General features: G+C 35.4%; 2 protein-coding genes and 1 non-coding gene across 8 annotated transcripts in view; 1 reads left to right on the top strand and 2 right to left on the bottom strand.

Annotated features, from left to right (window-relative positions):
* LOC107042873 (anoctamin-8) overlaps window positions 1-4,179 on the bottom strand; it is a 61,239-nt gene extending 57,060 nt beyond the window's left edge. For all 6 annotated transcript variants that reach the window (XM_015264090.1, XM_015264092.1, XM_015264093.1 and 3 more), the window contains exons 1-2: window positions 3,936-4,179; window positions 2,574-2,659 (exon numbers count right to left, since the gene is read on the bottom strand). In XM_015264090.1, coding sequence (XP_015119576.1) covers window positions 2,574-2,659; window positions 3,936-4,125 — 276 coding nt within the window. In that variant the 5' untranslated portion in view covers window positions 4,126-4,179. The remainder of the gene's footprint in view (window positions 1-2,573; window positions 2,660-3,935) is intronic.
* Window positions 4,180-9,035: 4,856 nt separating this feature from the next.
* The window catches only part of LOC107042863, a 36,254-nt gene continuing 20,407 nt past the window's right edge, over window positions 9,036-24,882 (bottom strand). Inside the window, exons 10-11 of the mRNA XM_015264070.1 lie at window positions 19,641-20,147; window positions 9,036-11,020 (exon numbers count right to left, since the gene is read on the bottom strand). Coding sequence (XP_015119556.1) covers window positions 9,701-11,020; window positions 19,641-20,147 — 1,827 coding nt within the window. The 3' untranslated portion in view covers window positions 9,036-9,700. The remainder of the gene's footprint in view (window positions 11,021-19,640; window positions 20,148-24,882) is intronic.
* On the top strand, window positions 17,767-17,838 carry Trnad-guc. Its single transcript has one exon. It is a non-coding gene; the product is annotated as a tRNA-Asp (tRNA).

Raw genomic sequence — 24,882 nt, 5'->3', positions numbered from 1 at the left:
AAAGCCGACCCCGATAGTGTGCAAAATGACATCGCTATAGGAGGATGAAAATGAATGATTCAATATTGGTTTAAGGTAGTTATCGCATGACGGGCTTTTCTCATAAATTTTTCGAAATACATAGAATGTATTCGTAGATACGAAAGCCAAATTTTCATATTCATATTCAAATTTTACAGTTTAATGTCACATATGAAAGCTCTTAGCTCTTAAAATTTGATTTTGTTGAATATTTTCAAAATTTGACAAGTTTAACATTTTCGATTTTGAACACCAAAACTTGGCATTTTTTGATCGTGCGTATAATCGACATGTATCCATCAAGTATTCATTTTTCGTTCGATTCTTAAACTTTTTGAATTTCGATAAGAGAACCTTATTTCAACGTCAATAGATGATTGAAAATTCCTCTTTTTTTTTTACTAAAGTTCTTAAGAATTGGCTGTTGGCTTCAAAAAGAGACATAAAAATTTTGTTAAAGTTAAAACTGTGGGTACCGCCCCATAACAAAGCGACTACCTTAACCCCTCACGACCGGGGCCCTTTTGTTTCCAAGCGTGGAGTACGCTCGATACAAGTATGAAACCGATACGTAATTGAAGCTACAGTATTCCTTTTTTCGTTGTTATTCATTTCGTTGAGTTAAATTCCATAGTTTTGTAAATAATCAATTTTAAAGAGAGTCATTCATATTTTCATGGGTCGATGCATGGCATCGACCCCATAGGTGAGGGGTTAAATAGGAGGTATCAATACAGAAACGTGAATCTTTAAAAAATTGGACTCGACAAAAAAGGTCCTTTCGTGCGATAGCCCACATGTGAACTGAAAAGTTAACTTCCAAGGTCGTAAATTTTAATGTTCTTATCATCTAAGGGTAACTGAAAGAAGATGGATGAATAAAAAAAATGTTTCTAATTTTTATGAGTTAAAACAATCTTCATTCGTATTAATTTCAACTACTGAATGAATTGCTAAGTTTTCTACCTGTATATAAATTTTGTGATTCGATAAAGATGCAATATTTTCGAATCTCTTAACTACTGAGGCATGTTCAGTTACTGGGACCTTCGACCTGAGATGTACATCGTATCAATATTTAACAAATTGTACTCGAAATCCAATTTCTGTTATTCGTAAAAACGACTGAATAAATTGTCTATAATTTCCATTCTTCGATTATTTCTGAACGGAAGAACAGCGCATAGAGAATAGAAACCATTACATTCAGTTATCTCAAACAATAAAAAATATTTCTGCCTGTGGACCTTTATTTTCAGATCCATAAAACGAATAAATGATGCTTCTGTTGACGACTACAGTACTGGGAACATTAGCGTGTATCAGAGGAAAGCAAAATATGGAAATGCAGAATCCACTCGCTGTTGTCCGCTGATAAGAAGCATGAAATGTGGGGAAAAATTTATTTATTCAGCCGTATTTGGCGCCTTGAGTACTTTTACCATTAACATAATTGACGCGCTAGGCATCATGCCAACTGCACGCAAATTTCGCTTGATGTTTAGTCAATATTTGTTGAATTCGTCGGATGCACTGTGCTTATGCGCATTAATCTGCGATAGTTAATTGCGTAACAATTCTGTTATGTCACTAATTATCGTTATGTCACTGATTATATTTGCATTCCAATTAATGCAATCAATTTGCCTGTGATTTTCTCTCATCAAAGAAAATGGAAGAAAAAATGTTGGTTTGCAGATTAAGTTATGCATTTCATCAAAAAAAAAAGATTATGGCATGTTAACAAACCTTTTGTCCTTGCCGTCTGAGTAATGATTTCATTTCTAACTAAGAAATTCCTTATTTTGATGAGGAAATTATTTGTTTATATTTAAAAAACTATTCGTTTGATTCAAATAAACTTTCTTTAATTTAGTAGCGAAGTGGTAAAATGGTTTAAGTCGACTTATCTCCCAGTTGAGTTTTCGAGGAAAATTCCGAAATTTAAGGGAGATGCCGGAATTTTCGGAATGACATTTGTTGTAGCTCTCAATCGGCTCTACAAAAAAGGTTATAACGAAAATTTTGCTATCGCCTTTAGATTCCGAGATATCCATTGAAAACGGGTCAATAGTCAAAATTGACTTGTACCGTTTTACCATTTCGTTACTGAATTCAAATGAAACATTCGAATTTGGCTATATTTTATACGATCTTTTATTCTCATTCTTCTCGTTTCTAGTTATGTAACTCTATCGGAGAGTGGTGGTGAAACGTACAGAAGCAAAGGTAAATGTATTTGCTATTTTCTGTAATTTCGCTAATTGATACATTTATTCACTGAACTATAAATTGGCATAATCCACCGAAATAATAAATTATTTCTGTTATTCTTTACAGTGAATTTTTGGCCGTCAATAAAACGATTCAATGTTTTTTGACTGCTGTTAATTATGAAAATTATTCAAAAAAAGAGTGGTTTCAGCAGTAAATGTTGCAAAATCTTTTTCATAGCTCAAGAAATGAAAAAATGTCTTAAGACTCTTTTTTCTGGACTCGATGATTACCAGAATACCTAGACAATTAGCTCGTAATGATTGTCATTTACTCACTTGAGTTGGAACTTTTTGGATCCAGAGGCGGCGGGGGGTCATCAGATGGCCAGTGCATGGTATTTTGCGTCTTAAAAGTCTTGATGCTGAAATTAAAAAATGAAGAAAAAAACATAAATTCCTCCATTGTTCTTCCAGTGGAGATCAACCCGTCTTATCTCTCTAAATCCTTTCAAATCAAAGAACTCCACGGTATATAACCATCCCAGTGAGTGCCACTGTCTTTTTCCTGCCTCCACTCATTCCCTCTATCGAACCAACTCGGTCACCGTAAGTGGGCCGACGGAGTTACAGTGAGAGTGAAACAGTGAGTTTTAAAAATCAGCTTTTCCTCACGCATAAATGAAATACCATACGTATCGCAGAGCATGCAAACTGATTCCTCTTGCATTGTCTCAATTCTCTTTTCGTTTTTTATGAACCATCTGAGCACCACCGGAATGTGCCTGAGACCAGATGTCGTTTCCCAATCGATGCTCTCGATATTCCAAGTGCATGGGCTATGTGCAGGGGCCTAAAAACCCATTCAACATTTTCTTTCCAATTTTCCGTTATCACCTCTCGGCATAACCCATGTGACAAAAAACTACATCAAACTTTTGAACCCCCAGCCACCCCTGCTATCTATTATTCGTAATTAGATTCAATACATTTGCCACTTCATGTCTGACTCTCCGCTATTTTACGTTAAGTGTAAACTGAAAGCTTTGATCAGGCAATGCAGTAGAAACGCATTTTTGATCAGACGTGTCCTTATCGCAGACCTTCTTGGGTGCAGAATCCTCCACCGTATGAGCTTCCTCAATGTTCTATACTTTTAACATTATTAAAAAGATTTTTCGAATGGACGATCGAATAGAAACGAATATGCAATCAGATCTCAGACTGATCATTCCATGAACTTCATTTGCTTCCATGAACTTCATTCTTCGATTATTTTCGGTTTCGTAAAAGCACGCAATTTTGATCAAACAAAGCACTAAGAATTAATATTTTTGACCTGACCGAGCGTTATTGAAGATTTCCGTTCACCCGCGTGACCTTCCGTGATTTTCAGCATTTTTATCGATTAGAAGAAGATTTTTATCAGACCATTAAATGAACACAACTTTTCATCAAACCTTTGTTAGAATTTTCATTTGGATCTATTTCTGTCAACGATTTTCAATCCCTGCGATTTTTCATTCAGTCAAAAGACATTTCGAATCAGACGTGAAGTAGAAACAGACATTTATAACCAGACCGATTTCACTCGCATGATTCTTCTAGAGTTTATGCCACCTCAACGATTCAGTTTTAAGTAGTAAAGGATATTTTCGATTCGTCTCCAAAGTATAGCCCTGAATTTCAACTAGCACCTACCCTTATCGAATGTTTCCTTAGCCGCCCGTATGACCTTTCTCCTCCTAACACCATCACCAATTGTCATCGCATCACCCTCACTCTCATCACACCGTGTTCCACACTTATCATCACTGAGAATTGATTTTGACAAAGACGTTGCAACATCATTAAAATTGATCGGGGAATTTGACCCCTCGCCGCCTGGCATAGTGGGATATTATCCCCCGTATTGGGTAGGACTCAATGCAGTCCCTTCACGGAAGATCCCTGCACTTGTACTGAAGCCCGCATGGCGTCGTTGTCGAATATTCTCACTACTTCAACCCCCTCTTCTGTTACCAACACATCCCCCCCCAACCGTAGGTCTAATGGACGGTGGGGAAAAGAAAATCCACCCCCGAATTGGTAAACGTTTTTGTCGACTCCGGAGGGCGCCATCTGCACGAAGAAGTGCTGACATGCGCAGTGGGGTGGCAATATCCACCCTCTTGAGAGTATTCGGTGAGCCACAAGCGATCGTTTCATCCCACGACTTTACTTGTAACTCAATATCTAGTTTCATGTCACGGCTCTTGATAGCAAATGCAATGTTAGGCAAGATGGACGATTTAGGAGAGAGATTATTGGGGGATGGTTCATCAGTAGTTTGATCGATATAACGAAGATCCTTTGCGGATTACAGGATTGAGGTGTATTGGTAAATAGGTATTCAGGTTGGTTTTTCGTTGATAGTGTTACATCGCAACTGGAAATTGAGGCCGAGAGAGAGGGCGGAGGGGAGCATCGATCGGAGTGGCCGCCATGAATGCCCCAAAATTGAGTATTAGGGAGAAGAGGAACAGATTGTCTCATTAAATAAAATCAATTTTTGGGTTAAAATTTTTTTTTCGTTGGTTTCGGAGATTTTTGTTGGGGTTTAATGGTCTTTAAACATAGGTCTTATGTCAAATATCTATCGGTTTTTCTGTCGTGAGTAATGATCTATTGATTCCACCGAATTTTCCGCAAATGGAGGAACTTTTGCTTCCGAATGGAAGCCTTGTGTTTGATCGATTTTTAGATTTTCTAATTTTGGTTGCAAATGGTCTAGAATTTTATGAAACGTGAAGAGATAATGTTTTTAGGGTCATATTAGGGCATGTATGTACCCGACAATTTGGGTTTTTGGTGATTAATTTTTAGAAACTTTAACACAAATACAGTGAAATTGTATAATAATAATCCGATAAGATTTTTCATTGCTGATTTGAATTCTTTGCTTTGGTAGGAATTGAATTTATGGGTATACAGGATATTTTCGATTCGTCTGCAAATCGGAAAATGGGGTTGAATTTATGGGTTTTTTCATTATTCGAAAAAATATATCAATTTTAAAATTTTTCCTAGACATTGAAAAATTCAAGATTCTGTTGGCGTGTTGATCTCGTTTCTTTTCCTCTTTTCACTTTCTTCCATCAGAATTAGATAATAAAAAAAATACATTGGTTTTTCTTCATTATTAAAAAAAAACGTTTGAAAATTTTCCAGATTAAAAAATCAATTTTTTAAATTTATTTCTGATTTTCTTTCCCTACATTTTCCATATTTCCTGTTTCTGTAAACGAAGTACTATCACAGGAATTAAAAATGTTAATCTTCATTTTTTAAGAAGAAAAAAACAATTTGAAAAATTCCGAAAAGCCATAGAAAAATTGATTTTTTCATTTTATTGATACTGATTGATGATGATCGATCTGTCTTTGTAATTTCCTTCTTCGGTTCCATTGAAATGAGATCAAAGAGATGTAAAATGTTCATATTCGTTCACATTTTCAGATCATTGGTACTAATTAATTTAAAGAAAAAGAAAGCAATGAAAAATTTTAGGCATGATTTTCGAAAATTGTTTATCGATTCTCATTCTCACACGATTTATGGGGAATTCCTTGTCATTCAATGTTGTAACTTGTGAATTAAGGAACAAAAAAATACATATAATAACAATAAGAGTGAATAAAATTAAATTAATCTGATTGTGAAAATGGAAGTGGAAAGAAAATAAAATAAAATAACAACATAAATTAATTTAGCAACGGGCGCGAAGCGCCTGTTCGCTAAGTCTCTCCATATCATAAAAATTCAAATCGACTTCTGGTGATGAAAATTTGGTCCTCGAAATTAAGAGTCCAAAATTAAGGGTTACAAAGGTCAGAATAAAGGTCCGAATCAGAGTCACAAGGGTCAGATTAAAGGTCCAAGTAAGGGTAACAGGGGTCTAAATAAGAGGCGCAAGGGTCAGAATAAATATCATGGGGGTCATATGTGGATCATATGAGGATCATATGGAATCATGTGGGGGTTGGCGAGCGGAGCGAGCAGGGTGCGTAGCCCCCTAGTCTGTAGATAAAAATCTGAAATTTTGGCTCATTGTAACTATTTACAGTTTTCCATTACTGTTTACCATTATTTTACCATTATTGTTTACTATTTTTAGTGGCTCATTGAACACAATAATAGTATTGTGTTCAATTTTGGCGCGCTGTTGCAGCCCGTTCGCTCCTGAGATGTAACAACTGGAATCTACGGAACTGAGTAGTTCTTCAATCATTCTCAAGATATTTTTTTTTATCGTTATTTTACATCGTTTCGACCCGGTTAGGGTATAGTGTGATGATGATCAAGACTTTAAATGGTTAGATCGCACCATTCTACCAGGCCGGGATTTGAACTCGGAACCTTTCGCATGTGAGGCAACGAACTTACCCACTGCGCCAAGCCACCGGGCCAATTCTCAAGATATGATAACTTGTTTAAATTTTGTGGTTCCTCAATATCGCAAAAACTACTGCACCGATTTCAATTTTTTTTTCAAAATACTCGCCTCGATGGTGTCTATGTAAATTAATCAGAATATATAGACTCTTTAATACACAGTCTGGAGATATTGCCATTTTTCCGTTTTTCATGAAAAATCTTGTATGCACGATAATTTCAGGAAAAAAGAGATAGCAAGTTGAAATTGATATGGTACTAGCTCTTATAATACTAAACGTTGCTGTTTCCGATGGGCGCAATCGGCCGAGCGGTTCCTGAGATATGCAACCTTTTATGTAAACATATTTCTTAAAATATCTCATAAACTACTAGACGGATCTCAATTTTATTTTCTTTCAAAATACTCTTCTCGACAGCCACTATCTGGATCAATCAAAATATGTATATCCGTTCATATAAAACTTCCGAGATATTCCCGTTTTTCCGTTTTGAAAACTTTTTCATTCTTGCACACACGATAACTTGTGAAAAAATTAAGGTAGCGAGTCGAGATTTGGTATGATTATACCTCTTACAATACTGAAGGTTGATATTTTTGATAGGTGCAACCAGCCGAGCAGTTTAATTAATCTTTTTCATTAAAAGGTTATAGTATTTTTCCGGCCTGTTGCGATGGGGTTTTTGACTCATGTGGCGTTGGCCTCCGAGCCGTAGGCGAGGACTGGCCAACCACACGAGTAAAAAAACCCCATCGCAACAGCCCAGGAGCAATATTTTTCTGTAGTGATTTTCAAGTTTTCGAGTTTGGGAAGTATGCAATACCAATTACCAGACGAGAAATCGTGAGAAGCAGTACAGAAAAATATTTTCCTGTCGACACCCTGGAGCATGTGGTTACTCTTGTATGCATCGATCGGCATCAATCATTACTTCAGTTATATTATGAGAAGGTGCACTTTAAAATAATTAAGTTTTGCTCATCTTCATTGAAATTTGAAAAAAAATACAATAATTGGTAATTTAAATTTCTCAATTATTGGTTGATATAATAATTTCGAATTTGAACATTTAAGTTGATAGTTAATTGAATAATAAAAAATAGGTGAGTAATATTAACAATTGACAATTTCATTGGCTAATATTAACAATTGATTCAAAATTTAACTGTAATTAAAAATTATGATTATGCCTATGTCTGGTTGTGTGCCTGTCGCAAGGATAGGGAATTGCCACGAATCCATTTGGAAGCCTACTACCAATGGAATTGGTAGAAATGGAAAAAAAGAAAGAGACTAATGACGCAAAAAGTAACGGTCACATGCCTTCTGTCGGATAGGCTCGAGCCCCTGCTTGTTTATGATGGTAATCATAGAACTACCTGGATAACAAATGACGCTAGAAGGAATTAGGAGATCTTTCTTGTAGATATAAGCTATTCAAAAAATCTCATGACATTTTTAATGATGACTGATCCAGTGAATAGTGATCGAATAAACATATAGCGGTATATGAGATTGGTGAACCATTGTTATTTCATGGAAATATTTCTTCCGATTAACTATAACCGTGAAATTGTAAATTTGATATTTGGTTGAATAATCCTTTGAAAAAGTACTGCAGTGGGCTTTTTAGTACAGTTATTCGCTTGGCACACAGCCGATTCGAGTTCAATCCCCCAGTGGCTCCGCGATTTTTCTGTCTGGAGGATTTTAAATCATAAACCTCGTTCATTAATTGATACGATAAGAATGAGAATAAATGTCAATCGGTTCCATTTATAAGGACAAATTTTTTGGAGGAGATTTCTTAAAATATTGCAAGCATAATGGTACTGACCGATGTTAGAAAAAATCATCCATTCCTTTCATGACTTCTATTTCAATTTGTGAGGGAACTGCTAAACTAGGAAACATTTCACATTTTACTTGACTTATTTTTCTATTTTACCACTAATTGAAAAGAAAAAAAGTTGAACAGTCATTCCCTTCATCAGAGTAATCGTTTTTTCTCCCTCCGCAGCAGTTGATTTCCCCTATTCCCTCAAGTTTAATCAGCAGAAAGCCTCAAACAAAAATTATCACTGAAGAGATGATTCTCTCTCTCTCTCTCTCTCTCTCTCTCTCTCTCGTTCCTTTTAAGACTGTCGAAGTCCCAAAACTTTAATGATAAACTTTTTTTAATATCTGGAGAGGTACTCCAGCCCCTTCAAAACTTCAGCTTTCACCTATTTTCTATTTATAGATCTCCAACTTCCTCCAATCCATCTTTCCTCCCTAAAGAAAAGAATTCAACACTTGTAATATTTTTCTTTTTATTCAAAATACATTATTCATCTCGAATCGCTTGACACGAGTAATACCTCCGTATATCAGCAGCAATCCGAGCACTTCAGTTAAATTATAATTAAATACGTACAGTAATGATTACAGCAATGATTAAAACTAACGTAGACACACTTGGAATGATATCTCATATGGAAATAAAAATCCACACGCACTTGTCCCTTGTTTTCCATCAAGAAAGGTGACTGGGTCACAAGAGTTTACCATAAGCTTAAGTTACTCTCGGGTAATTAAATCTACGTTAGTACGAATAATTTAGAGCTTAAACGATACAAAATGGGGGGAGGGGAAATAAAAATCGATTCGCTTGAATTTGGCATTGAGGTCAATGATGACGATTTTGCGCGTTCGTTATCGGAAAAATGGCGAATAATTCATGAAACCAATATTTTTTGTGATGATGTCGAATGATGCGTTGATAAAAACTTGGATAACGATGAATTTACGACCATAATCCGTTAGTGAAGTGGCGAAAAATGGGATGAGTTCGAAGTAAACTTTTTAGTTCTTTGTACATAAATGTCTTCAACGTGAAACGTCATAGAGAATGATGTTAAAAATGATAAAGAACTTGAGTTCGATACTCCTTTGAAACCGCTAATTTCAGAACTTTTGTAGAATAATGGGTACAAAATGTTCGGATCTTTACCACTTCATTACAGAATTAATAGGAAATAATTTAGAGCTTCATCTCCTTTTGTCCTGTCGTGGTTTTGTCATAACACAACGACCCCTGTAGCATATCTCTGTCATATGAGAGACCTTGGTAGTCGTCGATGTCCGCAGGATAGCCCCCAGCTTCGTCGGAACATTCAAAACAGGCTCAGAAATTGATTTTTCATTCTTCTCTGTTGATTTTCCATCGAATGGTTCGGATGTCTTTGGAGAAGTTGGAACTGTTGTGGGAGATTCAGGCGTCGATACAGGTGGATTTGTCGTTGAGACCTCTTCAACTTTCTCAGAAGAAACTTCACTGGATAATTCAACGTCAGAAGATGCCTTTGTCGTTGCCTTCTCACTCATTTCTTTCTCCTCAGTCTTGCCATTTGAATCTTCAAACTCTTTCCCTTCTTTAGTTTCTTCAAGCCCATCGATTTCGGATCTTCGAATTCCCATGGTCGTCGATACATCCGTAGGTGAGGTATGAACCTCAGTGGATGTTATGGGCTTCTGCTCGTCCTTCCAAAGATCCTGACCATTGTCACCAATCAGTCTCTCCTCGTCAGCGTTCTTCATGGTATCGAATATTGCTTGAACGTAATCCGATAAAGTTTTAACACTCGAATCACCAACGGACTTTGTTACAATCCCAGGAAGTTGGGTGGTGGGAGTGAGGCTGCCTGATCTACCGTAACCGAAGAGTCCTCGATCATTTGGATATCGAACTTCACTCCATTCACTCCTGTGGTTCTTCGGATGTGAATTGTCTCCAGCAGATTCAGAACTGTCTTCGTACTGTTCTTGTGATCGTGGGAAGTAATTCATTTGTTTGGACTTGAACCACTCAGCGTAACCGTTAGTGGAATCCCAGGATTTTCTTGGAACCGTCATTGTCGTCATCAAAGGTGAATCTGTTGTGATGTCAGGGTTCATTGTTGACTCATTACTGGTATCATCTTTTGGTGAAGTTTGTGGAGTTGTCGGGGGTTTAGTTGAATCGCTCTCGGTCTTAACTTGAACGGTTTCTTCATTATTCATGGGTTTGGAGTCTGACAACTCTGATGAGTTTGTGTGCTCAGGGACCTCGGTATAATTGATCGTTGTCTCGTCGGTGGAGGCAATCGATTCGTTCACACTTGGCATTTCGGGGGGAAGTGTCGTGGGTACTTCAGTGGTCTCTTGGGTTGTCGTTGTGTAAGGGGTCGATGGGCGACTTTGGGGCTTCGGGGGATCTTGTACCAGGTTGTTCACAGCTGAGTTTATATGCTGGGACTCGGAGGTGACAAAGTCCTCGGTGGAGGAGGCTGGTCGAACACGAACTCTAACTCGGCGTCTTCTGCCTCCAGTCTGAAATAGAAATAAATGGAATAATTATTCAATTGATCATGGACGGAACATCACGTGTGAAAAAATTCAACAGAAAAGCTTACCGAATTCGCTAGAAAATTCTGTCTATTTTTTGTGCTCATTCTATGAGATTTGATAGGAAGAAGTCAATAGATTTTGATTTTTCTATATGAATATTCTCTCGGAATTTTTTCTATAAGAATACTTGGACATGAATTTTCTAATTTTTTTTCATTCGGATCCTAGAATAAAAAATAAAACAAAATATAGGGGAAAAAACTTAGAAAATCTGTGCTCAATAGTGTTAATACAAAAAATCTCAAGAAAAAAGATCAAACAGAAAAATTGAAATCTATTGACTTTTTTCTATCAAATATCTAATAGAATCAGCGCAAAAAATAAATGGGGTATTCTATGTGAACTCACCCAGGTCAAAACCCTCACCATCGCCAATCATATTGCCGATTTTTCCTGTGGTTGTCTATGGAAAAATATGACTTCTCAAATTTTTTCAGATTTTTGAAGGCATCCTGTGGGCAGCCATGTTTTTTTTTGCAAGTTTTATCTTCAAATGCCTGTAACTTCCGTAAAAATCAACCGATTTGAGTTTTTTTTTCCAAAATGTGCGTCTTAGAACACACTTCCCATATAAAAATATGACAATTTTTTTCAATTCGTTCTTCCATCGATTTCCTCAGAAAAATCTCAAAAAACTTCAAAAAACGAGTCGTTTTCAAAGTTGGACCCTTTTCATATTTTTCAAAAAATTTCAGTGAATATATTGCACTAAAATAAAATTTTTCACCAAAGGCCAAAGTGGGATTTCTATTAGAACACACCACTCGAAAAGATTTATTGTTAACGAATTTTCAAAAAATCATCAAATTGTTCCAGATTCGAATATAATGCAGTGATNTTTTTTTTACAAAATGTGCGTCTTCGAACACACTTTCCATATAAAAATATGCCAATTTTTTTCAATTCGTTCTTCCATCGATTTCCTCAGAAAAATCTCAAAAAACTTCAAAAAACGAGTCGTTTTCAAAGTTGGACCCTTTTCATATTTTTCAAAAAATTTCAGTGAATATATTGCACTAAAATAAAATTTTTCACCAAAGGCCAAAGTGGGATTTCTATTAGAACACACCACTCGAAAAGATTTATTGTTAACGAATTTTCAAAAAATCATCAAATTGTTCCAGATTCGAATATAATGCAGTGATTCTTCAGGCGGTAAATTCAAATAATGCTTCTGCGTTCAAATGCGAAAAGAATTTTGAAATTTTTGAAATTTTTCATCCCGAATTCATATATTCAAATTGGAAATGACGGCCACGAAATCGGAAACCCACTTTGGCCTTTGGTGAAAAATTTTGTTTTGGTCCAATATATTCACTGAAATGTTTTGAAAAATATAAAACGGGTCCAACTTTGAAAACAACTCGTTTTTTTAGGTTTTTCTGAAGAAATCGATGGAAGAACGAATTGAAAAAAATTGGCATATTTTTATATGGAAAGTGTGTTCGAAGACGCACATTTTGTAAAAAAAAAACTCAAATCGGTTGACCTTTACGGAAGTTGCAGGCATTTAAAGGTAAAACTTCCAAAAAAACATGGCTGTCCACAGGATGCCTCAAAAAATCTGAAAAAATTTGACAAGTCATATTTTTCCATATACAACCACAGGAAAAATCGGCAATATGATTGGCGATGGTGAGGGTTTTGACCTGGGTGAATTCACATGGAATACCCCAAATAGAATTTTAAGGAGAATTTTTTGGAATTTTAATAGAATCCCCATAGAATTTTTAGAGAATTCCGATAGAGTTTCCTAGCGAATTTACCAAGATTTTTTATTAAATGTTTTCATACGTGATCGGTGATAGAAAAAATATCATCATGCTGTTGAGACTGGATTATCGTTTCGAAATATTTACTTTGGTGTAATCTAGTTCTGAGCAGAATGGGGAAAAGTTATTTGAAATGCAGGACGGGGATTAATTGCTGGAAATTATAGAAACGAGATGGGATTGTGATTGCGAACTTCCCGTAATGTTATGCGGATTTTACGCATAACGAGGCGGTTTACGCAATCGTCAAAGTCGCTCTCTTATGCGCAGGTCACGCGTTATAAGTGCGGAAATCGAGATACGCGGCAGCGTATCGGCCAAGAAAAGTTTTGACTCCGATTGTACAAAACATCAGGCCGATCGCTGCCGTGTATCTATACACGAAGCAACTAACCCCTCCACTACCTCCGAATCATATCCATTGAATAAAATACAAACGTGACGAGCTACATGAAAAATACTCTTAGTTACATTATATAAATTGGCCACAAGCTTCTTACTGATGTAACTATTTTTTTGTCCGAAGCAATATTTTAAAAAATAGGCGCATAGCAACGGGTTCATATACACATTCTCGCATTTCACATCAACTCCTATCATTTTTTTGTTACGGAGTTGGTAGCAGTGCAATACAACCACTCGCACCAAGGAGAAGCCCGGGAATTTACTAATTGAATATGGTGCACGAATGATGAATTCCACAGATATTTTTCATTCGAGTTTCGTGCACAAATGAATTCTCGAAGAAGCAAATTCAGTCGGAAAATCTTGAATAAATAATTAAAAGTCGGTGCAAATAACGACTGTGGAATAGAACTATTTGTTTTACTTCGATTGTTAATTGGAAAGATGATTTATCGTGTGAAAAATAAATGAGCCGAATTGAATTGAAAATGAAGAAATTTACAGGATATAAAAACGATTCCTTGTTTATTTTGAAAAAAATAATGAAATCTCCCAAAAAAAAACAAAAACAAATGTTTTTGTAAAAAAAAAAAGGCGCCAAGAAAAATTTTTGTTCGGTTCTTACTGAAAAGTAGAAATTTTTGAAAAATAAAAAGAAATGAAAATGGAAGCCAAGTCAGCAATGTCGAATAAACGAAAATAGTGCACAATCAGATTTCTATAAAAGAAATTATTTCAAATCGAATGAGGATTTTAAAAAAATTCTTGATGAAATAAAAAATTAGTAGAAGGAGGACCAACGTTCTTGGCGCGGAGTTTTTCAACTCATTGTCTAGTATCAATCTCATTCTCCATCTTCTGATCCGCGCCAAGGACGTTGGTCCTCCTTCTACTAATTTTTTATTTCATCAAGATTTTTTTTTTAAATCCTCATTCGATTTGAAACAATTTCTTTTATAGAAATCTGATTGTGCACTATTTTCGTTTATTTGACATTGCTGACTTAGCTTCCGTTTTCGTTTCTTTTTATTTTTCAAAAATTTCCACTTTCCAGTAAGAACCGAACAAAACTTTTTCTTGACGCATTTTTTTTACAAAAACATTTGTTTCTGTTTTTTTAGGGTCACTCATACACTGAGAGAAATATCGTCATAATATTACAAAACTAATTTCTTGCGCCAAATATCTCATCTCTTGCACATAAATTTCTTGGGATAAGAATTCCGAATAATGAGTCAGACAATGTCAGATTTTAGTGAAGTGTTTATGACTTGAAGATGAACATTTCACGATAAAGTGAGAATTTCTTGCCATAAGAAATCGGGTTTTTTGTGCCAGAAGATGAGAAAATGTCTAAAAACATTAAAAGTTTCGATTTAGTGAATCATGAATTAGAGACTTTCATATTGAGAGAATAGAGAGTTTACGCAGAGGAAAATCTCCAGATATTAACAAAATATAACTGTCCCTACGCTCAATCGCGTTGAGTTCGAAGGAAACAATAGCTTTTTTTCTTTTGTCAAAATATTCTTGTTTTTTAAGGAATATTATCTCATTACGAAAAGACATCACGTTTTCGTTCAGTAACTTCCTCCTTAGCCTGAAGACCACCGATTTCTTGTCTGAAACCTACCACAAATTGACCAAATATGTACGCGATGTTTTTCACTCTAGAAATGATTTTTGTGATATTATATCGATTTTTCTCTTAGTGTAGGGACTCTCCTTCTACCTGTGCATGAAGTCCATAATTTTGTGGGTATTGTACAGTAGACTCTCGTTATAGTCGCATTCGTTATAGTCGCATTTCCCCTCATATCGATTTTTTCGAGCTCGAGCGCTTCCCCCACTCCGTACCACCTCCGAGGTGTGGATTTAAATGCCCCTGTGTTTTCTCGGAATGGGCTTTGTTTTGCATTTCTAAGAAATTCGGGAAATAAAATTTAGGAAAAATGAATTTGCGAGAGAAATTCAGTTCACTCTTGACTGTCACGAAGAGAGGGTCTTTGCAGTGGTGCATAATCCTGCTTTTTATTTGAATGAAGTGAATAAATTTTGGAGTGTATGGAACAATGCGATGTTATTAATATTTCTATTCATTTCATTAATTTACTAAAAGTGTTCAACGCAATTCATTTTGTTAATTTAATAAAAGTGTTTAATGAAAATAATTTTTATATTTAATAAAAATGTTCAATGCAAATTGAAGAGAAAAATAATTGGAGTAAAATTTATTTTCTTATCGCTCCCGATTCCCGGAATTTAGGCTTACCGTGAGCGCCTGGTGGGGGAAGAGAAATACAGTCCCATTCTCAGAATCGGCTGCCCCTACAGCCCCGTGAGTGCGACTATAACGAGAGTCTACTGTATACACATCTATGCGTACTTTCCGCATAGATCTGCGAGAACCCAGCGTTTTTCTTGCATGCCTTACAGTTTGACGCGACAATTTTTCTACAGAAGATCATACGATCCTTCGTGGCATATTCAGTCTTACCAAGGAGGTAATTTCATTATTATTCAACAGATGACAATTAGTAAACTTGTAATAATAATTTGGTTGATTATTGGATCATTTCGTGAACTTGTTGGAGTTATTTGAATTTATAATCAATTGAAAATCCAAGAATACATTCGCCTTAATTTTTCGGATTTCTCTTGATTTTCATGTCACAATTGAACTAAATTTACAGTTCCCATTGATTTTTTCAGAAAACTGAAATTTTTAATACCTAAATTTCTCGTAAATGTCCAATAAATACACCGGATATTTGAATAAAAATCTTGAACATTGTGAAAGCCGTTGAAATTCTCAGATTGCCCCGCGGCAATCTCATCCGTGGGACTCTTAAGCCCAAAATGCACATAAAGAGTGCGGCTTGACGCAATTGTCCACCAACGGACTTTACGTACACTTTATGCATATTTTATGCGTCACTAATCGGACGTTATATACAGAGTTAGGCTCGCAGAGCTCATAAAACATAAAACCCGCATATTGATTGCGAAAAGTCCGCATAGTGTTTCCTGTGTTGCTATACTTGACTAAAGTTTGAAAAATGTTGAAAAAACGACTCATTATTATAATGATTATTATTATTATTCGCTTAGTTGGGAGAGTGCCCGGCACGTAACTGGGAGACCCGGGTTCGAATCCCGGCTGGGCGGTGTGGGATTTTTTTCTCTAAATTCTAATTCTCTTTGAATTCTTTGTTTTTTTTTAGCAGAATATTAAATATAATATAATTATATAATTTATTATTATTATTATTATTATTATTATTATTATTTAAGGAACTTCCGCAGTAAGTATACTTGGTGAAAATTTCGAAATGGTATAAAGACGCAATATTTGGATCATATGTTGTTGATCACATTCAAAAACTATTCCCAAAATTTCAAGTACCTTGTCCACCCCATTTTCGAGATATACATCGTCAAAAATGGAAAAAACACAAAAATTGAATGTTTGGCGATGCATATCTCAAAAATGGGGTGGACCAGGGACTTGAAATTTTGGGAATATCTTTTTAATGTGGTCAACAAGATATGATCCAAATATTGCGTCTTTATACCGTTTCGAAATTTTCACCAAGTATACTTACTGCGGAAGTACCTTAAAGCATTTCGTCTAAATAGCGCAATTGTAAGTTACAAAAGACTGTTATTTGTATATAACGAAGAGATAAACAGATATTTTTACTCAAATGATTGACACTCATAAAATAATGTTTAAATTCATAAGAAAAAATGAAATAAATGAAACGAGGCAAATACGCCAAGGTTTTTGATGAAATTAAAAGAACGCTGGACTCCAATGCTGGACTGGCAGTTCAATATTGAGTTCACTTTTGACTGACTAAGTATGATTAAATTAGAGAAAAAAGAAGCATTGATGATAATTACAAAAACTGCTCCCCCAATTAAACATCATTTTAATGAATTCGAATTTACACAAACGATATGATTGTGACTCATTATTTAATGGTTTACACCATATAATTGAAAAAAAAAACACATTTTAGAGCACCTATAAACCCATTGATATTGATTGTAAGAATTCACGTATCAATGTCTAATGAAAATACGTTATAATTTACAACATCAAAGAAAATTCTTCGATAATCAATAAACTCGAGAGTTACTCCTGGGCAAAGTTTACACATCGTGTAAGATAATCTTCAAAGAACCTTTTTTGATACTAGTTTTTTAAGGGTTCTAAATATTACAAATAAGGATTGTTTTTTTTTAATGAAAACCTGGTTTAAAAAAATCGAAATAGTACGGATATGGAAATTTTAAATAATGATAATAATTAACAGTACCGATCGCTTTTCCAATATCGTGAGTGATTTTTCCCAACTTCTGTGATGATTCCTATTTTTTCAGGGCCAGCTGGTAAATTTTTATCATTTTTTTTGCAAAATCCTTGTCAACTTTTCTTGGAGTATTACGTGAACATGTACGGAATTCTTTCAAATTGAACACAAGTCTCCGGTAGTATAGTGGTTAGTATCCCCGCCTGTCACGCGGGAGACCAGGGTTCGATTCCCTGCCGGAGAGATTTTTTTTATTTTTTTAAAGAATAAAAATGAATTCATTCTGATAGTAAGTGAAAAAGAAACATTTTTTATGAAAACTTTTGACAGTTTGTGTTGTTTATAACAATAGTTGGGTCGAGAGAGCCTAAAACAAAAACCCTTTTTCTGATATGATGGCTCAAAATTCAAAACAATGATAAAAAAATAATAGTGCAAAAACAATCCTGATGAATTAATCAATAACAATTTTATTGAAAAAGTCATACGGGATATTTACTTCCCTGCATTACCAACGGTGAGAACATGTGGATAAGATACTGAAGTCATCATGGTAGCGAGCGTGTGGGCATACGAGGTATGGGCCTCGATAAATACCGTTGAGGGCGCTGTTTTTCGTCAATATGGTCGCTCTAAGGCGCTCATATACGCGCCTACACAAACCCAAAATTTGGTTGTGTTGTGTGTGTGAGTGCCCGTGCTCCTCAGAGCCTAGATAGCGTTTTCTTATTTAGCGAGCCCAATTCAACCGCAGATTCTCACCCTCTTGGAAATTGATGGCGATTTTTGCTACAGTTGGAGGGGTTGAAAAACTGAATTTTTTTCATTTTTTCGGCAGCCCAGTTCGGAGATCTGATTTTTTTTCGTTTTTCTGTTTTTTTTTTCAATACCTCCAGATCTATCCATCTGATTTTGATTTCTTAAGCGTCAAAATTTTCAATTTTTCACTTCTTATAAGAATATTTTTAGTGAAATTTTTTTTTACTCTCTAGGTGGTCATAATAACGAATTTTAGAAAAAAAGTTGACAAACTTGAATTTTGGAAATTATGTTACGATTGATTTGTTTCATTTTTTTCAGTAATTCTTATGATCAAAACAAGTATTTATTTCCCGGTGGCTTGGCGCAGTGGGTAACTTCGTTGTCTCACATGGGAATTGTCCGAGTTCAAAACCCGGCCGGGCAGAATGATGAGATCTCATCCTTTAAAGTCTTGATCATCATCGCAGCATACCCCCAACCGGGTTGAGAGGATGTAAAATAACGACAAAAAAAATGAGTATTTTCAGCCGTCATTCCGTCGCGCATCCTCTTGGATCTATTTTATTTTCAATTTTTTATTTTCCAAATTCCGCAAATTTGGTCAAAACACAACAAAATGGCGTTGATTGACTTTGATTATAGACAGTATGAAGTGAATTCGACTGTACACCTATGTATTACATATTTTTTCAATAAATAATCGAAGTCATTTTGGGGGGTTTTGACCAAATTGGCGAAATTTCGAAAAGGAAAAATTAAAAATAAAATAGATCCAGGAGGATGCCCCACTTAGACAACGAGTCAAACTACTTATTGAAATTAGAAAAATTACTGAAAACAAATTTTTGAAAATCGACCATGGCGTAATTTGCAAAATTCAAGTTGTTTTAATTTTTTTTTTGAAAATTCGTTATTATGAGCATGTAGTAATCGTTAAAAAATCGCCATTAATTTCCGAGAGGGTGAGGGTCAGCGGTTGACTCATTTGACGTGGAATACCGCATACTCTTCAAGTTCATTGAATATTTATGAAAACGATATGTATTTTTGTTTACTAATTGTTATAATTTGTAAAATCTACTGATGCAAAACGTTAATTGTGTTAATAAATTTCATTAAATAATCGTATGGATTTTCATTGGAACCTATATAAGTTCAGGACCATACTTTTTGAGATGAAACTAATATTCCAAATTATCGAGACAAAAATATTGACAGAAAATTCCAATAAGTTGTCATTAAATGAGAAAATATATTTAGATTGTATTGACTTTAGATACATACCTTTCTCAGAGGAGGTTTAGTTTCCTCGCTGATTTCAGGATTGTTTGTCGTCCCTTCTGACGATATATTCTGGCCAAAATCCACGGACTCGGTTGAAACTTCCTGCGACCCAATTTCCTTCTTCGTATCATTCAATTTATCATCAGAAGTGACTAATACCGTGACAAATGCCTCCTCTGGTCGGGCAGTAATAATTTCCGGGCCTTCCTCCTTCGTTTCCCCTGATCCCCCATTAATGCTTTTATCTTCATCTTGGTTTAATTGATTGAGACTCGGTTGGAAGGATGATTTCGAGAGTTTTGTTGACCACTGGCTTTCGGCACCGTAGATATCGCGCTCGGGTGCAACTGTTTGGTGATGTGAATATGCTCTCAATCTTCCGGTTGAAGGACTATGACGATGACCATGGGATTGATGTTTCCTCGTGGGATTTGCGAGTGGGGTGTCATCCTGCTGTTCTTCAGTTTCAAAGTTTCCACCAAAGTTTAGTGCAAAATCTTGAGGATACTGCAACATAATATCCATGAATTGATGAATTCTATCAATATATTCCAAGGGGGACTTACGGTGAAAAAATCACCAAGAATACAAACAAGCAGGAGATAGCGAGCTTATGGCAGCGAGCATGTAACATTGATTCTGTTCTATTCTGTTTTAACCCGACTGGTCATCAAATGCGACCCTACGACTTTGGTCAAATTACTGAGGAGACCCCTTTTAAGGGGTCTCCTCAGTAATTTTCGCCACAAAACGACAATGTGCTAGCGAATTGAATATGTAATATAATAATCAAAAATGGTAAAAGGAAAATTGTAAAAACAACTCTGAGTAGTTTTATCGTTTCATTCGTTTTCAATTAATCATTCGAATTTCTGCTTATACATGGGATGACGTCTCATCGAGTATTGCCAGTAATTTGTTGAATAAATTAACGATAAAAATAATTGGCGGGATGTGTCACTATCCAACGCATGCCATGTTTGATGTTTCGTCTCTCTCGAAAATAACCTCACTAACTTAACCATTTTACGCTCCACTCACCCGCGCGCCTATCCGTTTTGCCCCACTGAGGAGACCCCTTAACGTTGCCAAGTTCACTCTACACTGCTCGAGCGTGTTTAGCGGGAAAAAGTAATTCATCTGTCCGAAATAATTTGTTTTCTTTAGAAATTGTGGGAAATATGTTCCTCTTTAAAAAAATCCATGAAACGTTTTTTGTCCCCAATCTATTCCGCCATGCTTGACTTAGGAATATTTCATTCTTATTTTTATTTATCTTATTTATCTTATTATTCATTTTAAGACAAAATAAGATAAAATAAGAAATGATAATTTAAGATAAGAAATATATATATATACCTACATACATACATACATACATACATACATACATATGAATACATACTTATGTATGCTTATGTATACTTAGGTATACTTATGTATGCTTATGTATGCTTATATATGCTTATGTATACTTATGTATGCTTATGTATGCTTATACATACTTAGGAATATTTCATTCTTATTTTTATTTATCTTATTTTATTATCTTTATTTATTATCTTAATATTGAAGTTATCAAACGAGACCTCGAGAAAAGACTACGGTCGACCAGGGGAGGAAGATTAGAAATGACAATGAATTACCATGAAATATTTGTCAATATTTAATACTTGATGCAACTTGAATAGGTGAATCGATTATTATTTATAATAATAAAACCTTTTTTAAATCTTTATGAACAATTGAAATCTACTGATCCCAACTTTTTCTTTTCCAGTTGGAATCCTTCCCTCTCTTATGTGATTGGACGAATTCGAGAATCATCTGGATAATTGGAAAATGTTTTGTTGGAAGAAAGAAGAAAATGAAGTATTTCGAGTCAAACCTTCTCTCTTTCTGTTATTTCCATCTGGGTTTTGGAAGAGAGTTGGGTTAAAGGCCCCAGATAATTGAGATGATATTTCAGTCATTAATTTACTGAAATTTCATTCCAATTGCCTTTAACAGATATGTAGTTGTCGGGGTGACAACTTTTTGAAAAGAGGGAGTAGTTGCGTATTGGTTATTTTCCTCTCTCTAACTTACATTTTCACCCCAATCTCTTTTCATCTGTAATAAACACGTTACTATTAAGTCAAGAGTATTTAATTATATGAATCCTATATAAATGAAAGGAAAATATTGACCAGCGGTAGCTCTTGTGATTCAAAGGGAAACTCTATATTTCAATAAAGGGATGAAAAATGAATGGTGAGAGAAAGGCATTACTTGCAGCCTGCCTTGAGATGATGAAGTAAATATCGACTAATATAGATGAAATGAATATTGGTATTATATCTCTTCATTCTATAAGTCATAAAGAATAATCAATTAACAACAAGTCAATTATGATTTAGACTTGACCATTTCGAACTTACGGGTGGTACGCGCGCAAAGCGCGCATATATGTCTAGTGTTCTAAAAAATAAAATAATTTTTTAGACACTTCAATTGACAAAGTCAAATTTTTTTTTCAATTCAATTTCAAGTGAATTGTAATTAACGAAAAATGACGCGCGGCGGGGTTTCCCTCATAGGATGACCAAGCTAGGGTGAAGACTGACCCTAGATTTCGTCGAGGTTTCACGGGCTGGATATAACACTGAGTATGTCTCTGCGTAATATTCTAATGCTTTTGTCGCCGTTCAGCTAAATTGAAAATTTGATACAATTGTTTAAAAATAAATCTCATTCAATTTAATAACATAAAATAAACAATGAATTATTCATTGACATTCAGGAGCATATTGCTAATTTATTAGCACAAATAACTATACCATATGAAGACAAGAACAATTTCCCCCTTGTTTCTATTAAACTGATCTGTAAGTCGTTTTGTAAAATTTCAGACCATTCGGAAGCCCGCCGTCAATGTATCGTAACGAAAAACCATTAAAACGGCACTTAGTGACATGCTTGCTGTTCCCTGCTTATTTATGTCTTATCGTTTACCAAAAGTCACTCGATGAGTTGCTCCGTAAGCCAAAGACTTTTAAGTTGCACCACGGTCCCTCCTTAAACCTCATTGTCGTGGGGGCTATGGAAGCAACTCATGCTTCAGGCGGACCGTATGAGAATAACGCCCGGTTTGAATTAAGGTTAATCAGATGATTATGACAAAAATGAACGATTTAGAAGGAAAATATGAACAGATATGTTTGCTGTGGAAAGAAATAATTCCTCGGGAATTTCTGTAATTATCTTCCCTAAAATCAGTCATTAAAAGGAACCATGAAAAAACTTTCGAAAAAGAAGAAAATCACATTCAGTGGGGTTTTCCATGATTAGCTGTTTATTTAGAAAATAAGACTTGAAGGTTTTAGGGAAAATCGTAAATCTCTGTAGTAGAAAAAAACATTTTCGACGAAAAAATCTATCAAGAATTTTTTCCAGCACCACTAATTACTGAGATAATTGAATATTAAAAATACAAGCGTGATATGGAACCTTAAGCTGTGACACCGCTCTCCTCTTTGTCAATTTAGATAAACGATTCAAAGACTTGAAAAAAGTGTTGTAAAATTAGGTAAGTATCTGAAGAGAGCTTAGCAAAATGCACATTGAGAATTTCCTCTTTCATCGATCACCGAGGTAGGTGTTTTGCTGAGGAAGGCAAATTGAGCTATAATGGTTGCAGCAGTGCCTGTCTCGGCTAGAGAACTTGGATAGGTGATCGAAAGGGAACACGGTGGACCGACCGGGAGGGAACATCTGAAGAACCGCTGAACCGATTTCTTTTTTGTCATAATTGTTGAATTCTTGAATTAACTACATTAATATATTGAATTATTTTCCAACAATGAAATTGAAGAAGTTATTAGTGATTAATTAATTATTGAGCTAATATTGTAGCTAAAAAAAGAAAAGAAACGTCGAACGGACAGAAAAGCAGCGCCGCCCGGTGCGAGTGAGTCCCTGTCGACCCCTCCAGTGACAGTGTTGCTACATTCACTGTCACACTTGAAATGCGTGCATCGCGGTAAGCGCCAAGGTGGCAACAGCGCGTTCGGTTTCAGCCAGCGGCGCTGCGCTAACCGTGCGACGAATGAAGCGGCCGAGCGCGAGTGATCGAAGGTTAAGAAAATCTTGAGTTAAGTATTCGAATAAATGAAAATAATCTGCCCATTAATTTTGAATGAAAGTTCATCGAAGGTATCTCACCAAAAAACGTGGTGTATCGATGTACGATCCGTAGTTGCGAATAATACGGTTAATTATGAAGTATTTACTCAATATTCACGATGTAATGACTGAATGAAAGCATTCTATGATGAATTTCTAAAATTGTCTAAAGCCCGGTGACATCAAGCCCAGGTAAGGAGTACCCTTCCATGTGTTTAATTTTAAAATAGTCCTCATGTCCACAGTTATAAATTTTTGAAATTAAAAAAAAAACTTCAATCACTCCATTACTATATTATGCAGTGCCTGAAGTTTTTTAATTTCCACAAATTAAAAACTGTGGGCACAAGGACGATTCTAAAATTCAACACATGTAACGGGTTCCATTACCTTTTAAGAAAATCCTCAGTTAAATATTGGAATAAATGAAAACAATCGGCCGATCAATTTTCATCGAAGGTATTTCACCAAAAAACGTGGTGCGTCGATGTATCATCACTATTCGCCAATAATACCACTAATTATGAGTATTTAGTCGATGTTTTGGAAAGAATGGCTGAATTAAAGCACTCTACGACGGATTTCTAAAATTGTTCAACTGTGGAATAAATTTACACCAGATATAAATTTACTCTGACAATCTATTTGGCTAACAGGGTATGGTGCAGCCGGCCCTATCTGTGGAATAAATTTCCTCTATACATAAATTTATTCTGACGATTTATTTGGCTAATAGGGCTTTGAGCAACCGGCCCTTTGTCTTTTCAATAATATTGGGTTCGGTAATTAATTTTCCAAGGTTCTTAGATTGGATTTCTTCGGAGCATATTCAATTTTTTGACAACAAAATCTATCCATTACCGGGAAACATGATGAAAAGTTGCGATGGACGACGCGTTGATTAAAATCCAATAAAATTTTTATTCAAGAGCAACAGCTCTTTTCACTATCTTTGGACATAATTACCGCACATAATAACGTTTGGAAGAAATTGAAATGAATGAATTAACTCTCCGAAAACGCACGTTTACCGTACCCCGCGATCTGTCAGACCACTACTCCGTCTGAATCGCATTTC

Source organism: Diachasma alloeum, unplaced genomic scaffold, assembly GCF_001412515.2.
Source record: "Diachasma alloeum isolate Michigan unplaced genomic scaffold, Dall2.0 Dall_scaffold_00533, whole genome shotgun sequence".
NCBI classification, from domain to species: Eukaryota; Metazoa; Arthropoda; class Insecta; order Hymenoptera; family Braconidae; genus Diachasma; species Diachasma alloeum.
The sequence above is the reverse complement of the archived record's forward strand: the minus strand, read 5'-3'. Positions and strand labels throughout refer to the sequence as shown.